We start from the raw sequence: 12,053 nt of genomic DNA on the forward strand, positions 1-12,053 counted from the left end.
GGCAGCTAAGACCCTGTCCCAAGAACCAAAGAAGAAGAAGAAAGAGTGAAGAAATGGAGGAAGGGAAGGAGAGAGAAGGACAGAGGGAGGAAAAGGGAGGGAGGGAGGGAGGGAGGGAGGGAGGGAGGGAGAGAGAGAGAGAGAGAGAGAGAGAGAGAGAGAGAGAGAGAGCTAGCTAATACAGAATATTCTCCAAGGATCTGAAGAGCATCTTCAACTCTTCAACTACATGGTAACTTTGACGGCAGCCTGACTATGTGAGAGCCTGTTTTATGAAAGGTAGTGCTTATGGGGGGAGGGAGAAAGAGACTGGACGGAAGGGTCAGAATTAAGAGCACTTGCTGCTTTGGCACCCACAGGACAGCTTATAACCATCCATAATACCATTTCCAGGGAGCGGGGAGTGGAGGCTCTCTCTTCTGGCCTTCATGACACTTGGTATAGTCTGAAATGTATGCAAGCAAAATATTCACAGGCATAAAATAAAAACAGTTAAGCTGAAAACAAAATAATATCCAAAATAGATTTTCGAATGTATGTGTAGTGAACATGTATGTGTGTTTTCATGTTTGCATATGTATAGGCACATGTGTATGTGTGCATGTAGAGGCCAAAGAAACTGGCATTGTCTTCTTTGATGACTCTCTGACTTATATATTATATATTGAAGCACAGTCTCTCACCTAAACTCAGAGCTCTTGCTAACTACCTTGCTCCAGGGATCCCCTGTCTCTTCCTCTTGAGCACCAAAATTACAGGTAGGCCACCATACCCAGTATTTACATGGGTTCTGAAAGGCTGGAGAGATGGCTCAGTGGCTAAGGGCACTGGCTGCTTTTCCAGAGGTCCTGAGTTCAATTCCCAGCAATCACATGGTGGCTCACAACCATCTGTAATGGGATCAAATGCCCTCTTCTGATGCGTCTGAAGACAGCTACAGTGTACTTATATATAATAAATAAATAAGTCTTTACATCGGTTCTGAAGATTCAAATTTCGCCCTTATGTGGAAAGCATTTTACTTGCAAAGCCATCACCCCAGTCATAAGATACCTCATTAAATGAAATAGTCAAAACTTATTCTTTCATCTAAAGAATATGAATACATTTTTATTTGCATAAGTACTGAGCTAGGTGTAGCTTGGTGGCCGATCACTTGCTTAGCATGCACTATGAACTCATTCTCTACCACTATGAGGTGAAAATACCAAACCCATATTTAAGAACATGGAAAAGTTAATCTGGTGCACAACTGGAAGCATCATCTCTACTGATTCATATTCATGGCAATGGAGAGGTATTCTGGATGCTACTGGAAGTGAAAGGAAATCATCAGTATTGCCCAGTTATAGACCCCACCACTTCCAACAGGAATGCCTGCAAGACATACTTGTATGTTCCTGCGTTTACTTACTAGGCCAAGGTAGAAATGGCCGTTAGAAATTAAACTAGGTTAGCTGGGGCGTCCATAGTAAAACTTAAGCTGTGGCAATTTTAAGAGCAATTAGACTTTTTATACCTTTTCCAGGAACAGGGTATATGGCAATTACCAGGATCAATACAGCTGTTGTTGCCAGGATACAGTGATGCATGCAAACTACAAAAGCTACACAAGACTAATGTCTAAGACCAATTTTCCCATTAAGCTTCTTTCCCTGTTTTCTTGACATCTGAGGGGCCATACGTAGAAATGCAAAGAGTTCTGAGTGCCTCACTGCCTGATGGAGTGCATCTGGTCTCTCAGGAACCGGAAGGCACATTGTGCTCTGGGAGCCACGGACTCCAAGCTGAGAAACCCGTGATGCATGTCTCTCGAGGCGGCTAGGCCAGGTCAACTCCATGAGTCCCTGCACATACTGGTGCAAAAGTGGCATGCATGCTATAGGAATAACAAACCACTTTCTGTGTGGATTTAAGGTTCCCTCGATGAGACCATATCTGACAGTGCTCAAATGGCCAAGAACCTGAGATTAGACAGTTCATAGGCTCAGGGGGGAAACTACTACTATGATCCTGCTAAGGGCAATAAAATATTCACCACAACATAGTGCTATTCCCCTAAATCACTGCTTTATTCAAGTCTCATCAGAGACACTTCTTACAGTAGGAAGCAACTAGCAATGGGCAGAGTGAATCTTTGGTACACTTAGCCCTAAGTGGGGTATCTTCATTCAACCCTTTGCCTCAAGAATCAGGGATCCATTCCCCAACAGGAGACAGAGAGACTCTCAACAGCCAGTGGTGTCGGATGACTCCAAGGAACAGTGTCATCCAGACACAACATGACTAATACATATATGAATGCAGAGACTGATAACCCACGTGAGACCTGTTGGGGTTCAAGCCAGAGGAGGTATTTGCAATTGAAACCTGCGGGGAAAGGGGACATCAGTTTTCTTTAGTAGAGTGTCACTAGTCTATCAGCCATATCTTGGGGGAAGGCTCCATGCTCAGGAGTAGTTGACGAATAAAAAAAAAATTTCCTTGATTTTGTGTCTGAGCTTTTTGTTAGTTTTGTACTGTCTTAGCTTTGTTTATTTGTGTCTTATTGGTTTTTGTTTTTGTTTGTTTGTTTGTTTTGAGAGAAAGAACATGAAGTTCCATGAGTAGGGAAGTGGGATTCGAGATGAGTTGGAGTAGGGGGAAGACGATAAAAATAATTTGTTGTATAAAATTTTTTAATTAAAAAGAACCCTTGTCTATCCTGCTAAATTAGTAATTCTGCGCTGTTTAACCGTCCAAGATGGCATCTGAAGGCCAGTTCTCAACGCTGTCTAGCGCGCAGCAGACACAGTCTATGGACTAAAGAACTTAACAGTCAAACTTTCTCCTTACTCTAGGCCAAAACAGCTAAGACAATCCGACCTTACTTTCCCTTTCATTAGCGTTTCCCAGAACCTCCCCACTTCCGCTCTGGTGACGTCTTTTCCGCGGAGAAATCCCGCCCCGTTGTCACTGAGGTCACCGCCCGCCCATTTCCCTTTTGAGCCACGGAAGCGTACCAGAGTTTGGCGCCAACTGGAATTTTTTTTTTCCGCCTTCAATGGCGGGAACTGGCTGTGTGCGCCGAGACGTGCTTTGCGTCTGATCTAATTGGTTGTCGGCGCTCGGTCCCGCCCTGGCGTCCTTACTGCGGGCTGGGATTGGTGGAGACGGCCGAGCGCCTGGCGTCCGGACAGCGGCCGCTGTGCGGGGCTGGCCGGCCGGGTAAGTTCCTGAGGGCCTGTCGCGGGGCTGCTGGGGAGAGGCAGCGGGGTGCCGCCTGGGATGGCTTGCGCCGTGGGCGAAGGGTTGTGCCTGGCTGGGCCTCAAGGAGCCAGCTGCTGTCCTCGGGGACCGCCCTTTGGAGAGTCTCGAGGGGCTCTGGGGCGAGCACACGGAGCATCGCCCGGTCTACACTGCGCCCCTCCCCTCCCCCACCCGTGTCTCCTAGGTCCCTACTTCCGAGCTTTTGGTGAGTGTGGAGAAAGGGCTGTCCCGAGTGTCAGGCGCTCACTGACGTGGGTTGTTTCCCAAGCCGATACCTTGAGAGAAGAAGTTGTTTGTGTTGGTCTCTGCAGCGCCAAGAACCATCCCTGACATGGGAGCGAGGATGTGAACGTAGAATCCTCAGGAAGCATTTGTGCTTCAGGGTCATCTTGGCGGTCTTTTCTGTTCTCTCCACCCCAACACCAGACCTTTTGCTTAAGGCCTTCCTCCTATGAGCTTCAGCTCCTCTTTGGAAGGGAATAGGCCATTAGGCAAGACTTCTTGGATCTATTACTACTATACCCCATAGCATTTCCTGCCATCTTTCAGGAGATGCCCAGAGATTTATACTTTAAGGAATGTTTTTGACTTTTTTGACATCTGACTGGAACTTATCCCAGCTCTCCACTTTTCTAGCTGTTGGTCACAGCAGATATTCTAATTGTCGCTGTTCGTTTTCTCATCTATTTAAATGGGATAAGGAGTAATACGAACTTAATAGGAACTTCAGGATAATTTAAAGTGAATCAGTACTCTAGAGCATTTCTATCAATACTTGACTCATAGTAAAGGTGCACCATATGCCGCTTTTCATGTCCTTCTCATCCTCAGAACCTAGAATGAGACTTGCCTTTTAGCGTTTGCCTTTTTTTTTTTTTTTTTAAATCCCCCCTACAAAAGTATGGTTTTCTGTTTTGGAAAATTTGAACTTCCTTCATACTGCTTTCAGAAAGACTAGATGGCCCTGTCTCTGCGAGTTTGCTTATGAGTCTGTTGGAGCTGTTTATCCCTCCAGATAAATGGGTATCAACCTGTAACAATTATTAAGTCTAACATTTTGGTGCTAGGGACTGGCATGTCCAAAGCCTGTGAGGACTGCACACAACTGAGCAACGTTTTTAGCCCAGCAGCTGTTATTAATCATTAGCTTCTTGTTTTTTAAAACTTGCCCCCTGCATGTTTCAAAGATGTACCACTCCTCTCAGTAGTAATTCGGATGGGAGATGAGAAGAAACATAGAAAGGTCTTTTTTTCTTTTCTTCTTCTATTTGTTTGCCCTTTTTTCTTCCCCGGGGAGACTCTCTGACCTGTAATTGTGTCTTTTAATTACCTGTCTCTATGATGCTAATGAGTCCCAAATCATATCAATCATGTTAACTGACTTTTTCTTTTAAGAACTCTATTTCCAATCTGGTCAGACATTTTCACCTGATTGTAGTACAAATAATTCACTGGATCTTCTTTATTTCTCTATTGCCATTAAAAGAATGTCTTCCACCTTATCAGGGTAGAAATTTCAGAATCATCTTTAACTAAGTTGGAATTTTGTTAGCTGAACAAATGATTATTTTATTACTTACCACTATGGCAGACTATGCTCAGAGCTGAGAATGGTAGGGAACAAAACGGATGATCCTTGTCCACCTGGGTCTATTTCGTCAACAAGATGGACATTTTCTTTCTCAAGTCCCACAGGAATGTAGAGTTGAATTTAAACGTGACTTTATTCACCTGATGTAATTGTTATCTCCAAGGCTTACTGCCTCAGTCTGCTAACTTAGACCTTGTCCTGGAAGCTTCTAGCTGCTGTACAGTTTTAAGTAAGCATGGAGTGTTTCCAGCCTCCCAGACTTACTGCTGAATGAGCTTACCTTTTCTCATTCCTTTTGAACTCTGGCTGGCTTCTTCTATCTTCCTGTCTCTAGCTGGTTCTCTCTCTGTAACCTGCCTCTGTACAATTGTCCCAGTAAAGCTGCTTCCTCTCCCTTTTTCGTTTTTTTTTTTTTTTTTAAATCTCGATGCACTGCTCTCTTAAGTAGCTTCCCTTTCCTCTCTTGTGAGAGTTGAGCATGTTATGTTCTGTCCAGTGTTTCTCTGATTCAGCACTTTGCCACTCGATCAGACATCACTTTTGAACATGGGTGCTTCCTTCTACAAACTTATCTTGACTTTCATTGTTTGGATTAAAGGTGTATTCCAGCCAGGGCTTTTCAGTAAATAACAAGATCCTGGGATTCACAGTGTGATAAATATCCTGTAGCAGTTGAACTGTGGAAAGAGATCATATAGGGAAAGGACATGGTGGTATAAGGATGGATAACAGTGTGAGGCCAAGTGGTGCACGCCCTTCGTCCCAGCACTCGGGGAGCAGAGGCAAGGGGATCTCTGAGTTTGCACACTGCCTTGTGTATAGATTGAATTCCTGTATGGCCAGGGCTACATGGAGAGCCCTTTCTCAATGCTCTCACCCATAAGCTTCCTAAAACCCAAAAAAGAATATATCAGAGGTCCTGACCTAGTGGGGCGAGAGAGAGACTAGGGGATATTACTTAGGCCAGAATATCAGTTATTGAGCAGACAGCACTGTTCAGAGTTGCCGACTGGGAGGGAACAAGTATGTTCCTAGAGCTTCTTGTGTCATCCGCATAGACTGCTGGGGACAGAAAAATCATGTATAGAATAACACTGGTTCACAGGTACAGGTCTGGTATGCAGGACCTCTGCAGAACTGTTAACAAGTGTGTTCATTGTCCTAAGATTAGCAAGAACACGATCAGATTGCTATTTTGAAGACAGCTCAGGATGGGTGGGATAGCTTAGCCAGTAGAAATGGCTGATGCTAAACCTGACAAGCTAACTGAGGTTGACACACATGATAGAAGGAGAGAATAAATTCCAAGTCAGTGGAAGACCTTCATTTGTGTACAAACACAACATATATACAAATGTATATTAATAATAATATAACATGTATTAAATATGTGTATATTATAATATATATTTTGTATGTTATATATGTATATTCTAAGGACAGCTCAAGTTTTGATGTGAAGGAAATTTCAAATCAGAAAGAGTGGACATTTGAATAGGTTTGCATGAAATAGAGCTGCTTTACCACAGAAATCTCTCAGAGCTATACTTTGTCTTTTGCTAAGTCTTTGACTCCTTACTTGTCTTGCACAGTTTTCTTATGCTTGTTTTGAGATAGGATCTTACCGTGGCTCCTGATTCAGCCTTGCAGCTGCTGAGACTAGACGTGTATTCTACTGTTGGATGGTCTTTTCTGTCTAGCTCCTGGCCACTAGCATCTGAAATGTGAATTTAGTTATGTTAGCCTCTGCTTTAGAATTTAGTGATCCTCCAGTCTCTACTGGAGAGAGTTCAAGTATCTTAGACATATAAACTGTTTCTTGGTTCTCTAAAGCCTCATTCTAATCTTGCTTTCACACATTTTAAACTGAACATTCGTGACTGCACTCATTTGTATGTGAACTCATAGATAGACTTGATACAGAATAGATCTGGTGAGGTGGTGTCGAAAATATGTCTACAAACAGAATCCTCAGAATTTTGGCAATAATAAAGGTGACTAGAAAGATACCAGTTTAAGTCAAAGTAAGGAATTTGAGCAAGTTATGGGCAGGTTTTTGAGCAAGAATTGCTATAGGCAATGCTTCTATAAAAGAATATCTGAATTCATAGCCTTTGGAAATTACTCATACATTTGTAGTTTGTTACTGATCTTGTACTAACCATAGCTCTGAAATCCTCTAGGTAGAACTTTTCATGAGACTACCTAGGCCATGAGTGAGACCAATGGAGTCATCATAAAAATAAACTATGAACTTAACTATTTTGGCTCCTTTAGTCTTTTTTTTGGGGGGGGGGGGTTAGTAAATATTTGCGTTCATGTGTATATATTGAGTATATGAAACTCAATCCCTACCTCAGGTCATCTGTAGTCTTAACTATTATCCGTTGGTTACAGTGTTGTTATTTAAATTATTTAAAATTTTTCTGGGCAGAGTCAAGAGGATCTCAAGTTCCAGGACAGTCTGGTCTACAGAGTGAGTTCTAGAAGAGCCAGGGTTACATAGAAAAACTGTGTCTTGTACACTCCCTACCACAAAAAAAAAAAAAAAAAATCAGTTCATTATGGCCCTGAAAGATAGCTGATTTCATGCCTGCCATCTGTAAATATATAAGCACAGATAGCAAGAGATTTTAGAGATATGTTTAAGGATTTTGCTTTGAGGCAGAGTGTCATGTATCCAGGCTGGCCTTGAAGTAGTCGAGAGTCTGCCTCTGAGTGCTGGGATTATAAGTAGACTTTGTGTATGATAGGCAAGCACTCTACTGATTGGGCTACATTTCCTCTCACGACTAAGGATTTTGAGGTGGGGAGAACTGTCCTGTATTTAAGTGATCCCAGAATCTGTCACCCAGGTTCTAATGAGAGAGGAAGAGGAAGAGTAGTGTTAGGATTGTCCATGTGATGATTGGGGCCTAGAGAGAGCAGGTAGAGAGAGAGGCTCTAGCTCAGCAGGTGCTTTTAGAAACTGGAAAATGTCAACAGCCTCTCTCAGCCCCCATAGACCCACAGCCCTGAAGGCATCTTGATTGTAGATCAGTAAGATTTTTTTTTTTATCCTCCAGAGCTATAAAAATACTTTGTGTTATTCAAGCCACTGTTTGATGTAACTTGTAAAAACAGAAGTAGAAAACTACACATAATCTTGTGTATATTTCATTTATCAATGGCTACATATGCTTATAGCTACTCTATTGATAGCACAGCATTTTGACTGTCATAGGAAGCTGTTTGATGACACTGATTTAGAATATTATTTTGAAACTGTACATGTGGAGGGAAGGGGTTATGTGCACTGATCGCCTCTGCCTAAGGAGTCCAGAAGAGGGTGTCAGATCCCCTGGAGCTGGAGTTATAGGTGCTTGTGAGCCACTTGATGTAGGTGCTGGGAACAGAGCTCTGGTCCTCTGTCAGAGCAGCAAGTCCTCTTGAGCTGTCTCTATCCCCAATAACACTGACTTAAAGATGGTCTAAACATTAAAATAAAAATTATCAATTCTAAGCCTAGAAAACTTTAAGGAAGGAACCAGTATTGGTCTTGTATTTTAGTTCTTCCAGGTGTTTCTGATGTAGGCTGTCATTTACGATAGCAAATTAGGGGGCCCAGGGAGATAGCTCAGTTGGTAAGTCGCTGATTAAACATGTGGATATACATTCAGATCGCTAGAACCCCAATTGAACAGCCAGACATCACATGGCTATATTAGTGCTGGCAAGACAGAGACTGGTGGATACCTGGAGTTTGGTGCCCAGCTGGTCTTGCCAAATCAGTGAGCAGATATAGAGACCAGGTCTAAAAACATGGTGAAAAGAGGTTAAGAAAGACACCAACATGACTATCTGGCTACACATGGATAGACATGCATGTACTAAGCACACGGGTATGCATGCACACTAAAGCAGCTTGGCGTGGTTATTGCTGAGTGTAGTAAGCTCAGTGTGTTGACGGATAAGATTAGTTCTCTGTAGACAAAGACCATTTCTTCTGTGGTTGCTGTTTGGGTCACTGTCCTAAGAGGAAACGGAATGATCAAAGTAAGATGCTGTGGAGTTGACACTCACTTGCTGCCTGTGTTCCAAGAGGGTGACGACATGGAATACTTTAGAAATTGTCCATACAGCCATTTCTGCTCTGGCATGATATGTTAAAGTTCTCTTAATTTTTTTTGTTTGGTTGTTTGGGTTTTTTTGGTAGTAAGGATTGAAACCAGAGCATTGTACTTGCTGACTGTGAAATTTCTGGATCCTAATTTAATGGTTATAGAAGGCAAAATATACTTCTTGGTATATTTATTTATTAAGAAACCTAACATGTCTTTAAAAGTTATTTTTATAATTTTGTATGTATGGGTGTGTGTACCACTATGCACTGCATGCAAGTCTGCTGTTCATGGAAGCCAAGAGAGGGTTTTAGACCCTCTGAAAGTGGAGTTACAGATGGTTGTGAGCCACCATTTGGGTAGATTTTATCCTGACTGACTTAATGGCTCTGGCCTTTTTTATGTTTAATTTTGCACAGAATGTGAAGAAACCGAGGCTTAAGCCCTTGTGAGACAAAGTCTGGCTGTATTGAGAGAAAAGGTAGGGTGGAAAGAGTAAAGATCTACATGCAAGTCCAGCTTCGTTCTCGGGGGTTGCTGTGTGTGGCTGTGCTGTGTGCTTTGGCCAGTACTATGTGTGGGTTCTTCTTGAAGTGCCCCCCTCCCCTCCTCGTCTCCTGGGGGTGGGGGTGGCTGAGGGTTCACTGTGTGACTCTGGCTGACCTGTAACGGACAAAGAGCCACCGCCTCTGCCTCCAAGCCTGGCTTCAGTACTTCTCTGACACAGAACACCTGTTTTCTTCATTTGCCTTTCCTTCATTACCACTGAGTTTAAACTTTCTAAAATACTTTTAAAAGCTTATTTATTACCAAGCGATGGTGGCACATGTCTTTAATCCCAGCACACAGGAAGCAGAGGCAGGCAGATCTCTGAGTTTCAGGACAGTCAGAGCTACACAGTAAAATCATGTCTTGAAAAAACAAAGGGGGAAAAAGGGCTGGCTGGCTAGCTGGCTTTATTTGTTTGTTTGTTTGTTTTATTTATTTTGAGATAGAGTCTTGCTGTGTAGCCCAAACTGACCTGGAACTTTCTATGTGGACTAAAACAGCTTCAAACTCTTAGTCCTTCTGACTCTGACTCTGTAGCACTTAAGTTACAGGTTTATGGCATAGCTCTATATTGTGGAGTGGCTCTTTCTTTGCACCATGTGGGTCCTTGGAGGTTAAACGTAGGTCATGAGGCTTGGTAGCAAGCATCTTTACTGAGACAACTCACTGGCCTTCTAAAGGCAATTTAAAAAGAAAAAAAGTTTGGGTTTATTTGTTGCTTGATGACCTGAGTTCAGCCCTCAGGACTCACATGGTGTAAAGAGAATAGACTCACAAAAGTTGTTATCTGACCTCCGTATCTCTACACCATGGCACAGATGCACAACTGTGCACAACAGTCAACAAAGTACCTTTTGTCCTTTTGTCTATGCACATACACATGTGCATTTGTGTCTTTTTAAAAAGTCATGTTTGTGTGTGTGCGTGCGCGTGAGCCTTTGTGATGTGAGTGCAAGCATGTGTATGCCATGTTAATGAGAGCCCACACAGAGCAGAGAACAACTTGGTGGAGTTGGTTCTCTCTTGCCTTCACCTGGGTTTCCAGAATTGAACTTGAGTCATCAGGCTTGCATGACAAGCACTTTACCTGCTGAGAGTCTTTCCAGCCCTCTGTGTTTTCTCTCTTATTTATTTATTTATTTATTTATTTATTTATTTATTTATTTATTTATGTATTTTTATAACACATTAATTATAGAGTCTGGGGCTTTACACATGCTTGCAAGTGTTCTACTGTTGAGCCGTACTTCAGGTTGAATGCATCCTTTTATTTTCAATGTTTTACTTACTGGTGTTGTGTTTGTGTGTATGGTGTGTGTGTGAGGGCAGGTATGTGCTTACATCATGCACTCAGGATGGTGAGAGGGCAGCTTGCTGGAGTTGGTTCTCTCCTTCCACCATGGGTTCTAAGAATCAATGGATCTTAAGCTGTTACCTTTCTTCCCAGGAGCTGTAGGGGATAGCATTTGCATTTTTTGATGTATGTATATGTGTTTGTTTTTAGTGCTGATGGTTTTTTAGTGCAAAAGTTAATTTGTATTGTATTTTGAGATTCTTTTTGTCTCCCTGTGATGATGGGGGCCTATTTTATAAAATTAATGTAATTTACTTTGTTCATGGCCTATCTATACTAACAACATTAAGAGTTTCATTTTATAGTTTAGACTTTTACTCAGAAAATGTTAGTTTTTTTTGTTTTGTTTTGTTTTTTATTGTATTGGCCTGATTTTTTAGAATGAGAATGAAGTTATTCAGTGTACTCAAATCGGAAGGTTGCTTTGTAAGTTGAAGCTATTCTAATGGTGGGAATCTTTATGCTTACTACCGTAGATGGCACCTATGAAAAGGATATAGGACCATGGCAGCAGATGATGACAATGGTGATGGAACGGGTTTGTTTGATGTCTGTCCTGGTAAGAACTCTCAGTTGTCTCTGAATTTATGTACTCTTCGTTTCTTTCTAAGCTTTGGTGCTGTGAGTTTAGAACCAGGGCCTTTCAAATGATAGGAACATGTTCTGTCACAGTGATAGCCCTAACCTCAATTATAAAACCATTTACTTATTCTAAAGGGAAATGCGCCTCAACTTTTCTTCCTGTACGTGACTTAACATAGCAAAATACTTGGAACATAGGGAGTACTTATTAAATGTGAACCTTTTTCTTGGTTTTTGCTTTTATTTTTTTATATAGTGCTGAAAATCAAACACAGGGCTTATATACTTGGCTACACAGCACATTGCTCCTTAGCTCTAACTGTGTAGTTTGGAGATCTCACTGTGATAGCTGGGCCTCTAGGCACAAATCCCTGTAACTGGCTGACTTTATATTCATTCTCTCTCTCTCCTTTCATTTTTCTTTTTTAAAAAAAGATATATTTCTTTTTACTCTATGCTTATAAGTGCTTTGCCCGCCTATATGTATATGGGTCACGTGCGTGTCTGTTGACCAAGGAGGCCAGAGGGTGTTGGATCCCCTGGAACTAGAATTACAAATGGTTGTAATCCACCATGTGGGTGCTTGAACTGAGCCTGATCTGTTAGAACAGCAAATCTCTGTTGGGAT

At 42.1% G+C, this 12,053-nt stretch overlaps 1 protein-coding gene across 4 annotated transcripts in view; it reads left to right on the plus strand.

The window, feature by feature from the left end:
• The first annotated feature begins 1,568 nt into the window (after nucleotides 1-1,568).
• Nucleotides 1,569-12,053, plus strand: part of Casp8ap2 (caspase 8 associated protein 2) — a 39,268-nt gene continuing 28,783 nt past the window's right edge. The window contains exons 1-3 of one of the 4 annotated variants that reach the window (XM_006237973.5): nucleotides 3,126-3,207; nucleotides 9,360-9,421; nucleotides 11,320-11,402. In XM_006237973.5, coding sequence (XP_006238035.1) covers nucleotides 11,348-11,402 — 55 coding nt within the window. In that variant the 5' untranslated portion in view covers nucleotides 3,126-3,207; nucleotides 9,360-9,421; nucleotides 11,320-11,347. Of the gene's footprint in view, nucleotides 3,455-9,359; nucleotides 9,422-11,319; nucleotides 11,403-12,053 lie in introns of all 4 variants that reach the window. The other 3 variants (XM_006237974.4, XM_006237975.5, NM_001107921.1) reach the window with 3 other exon arrangements.

The sequence above is a fragment of the Rattus norvegicus genome, chromosome 5 (genome assembly GCF_036323735.1).
Source record: "Rattus norvegicus strain BN/NHsdMcwi chromosome 5, GRCr8, whole genome shotgun sequence".
Lineage (NCBI taxonomy): Eukaryota > Metazoa > Chordata > Mammalia > Rodentia > Muridae > Rattus > Rattus norvegicus.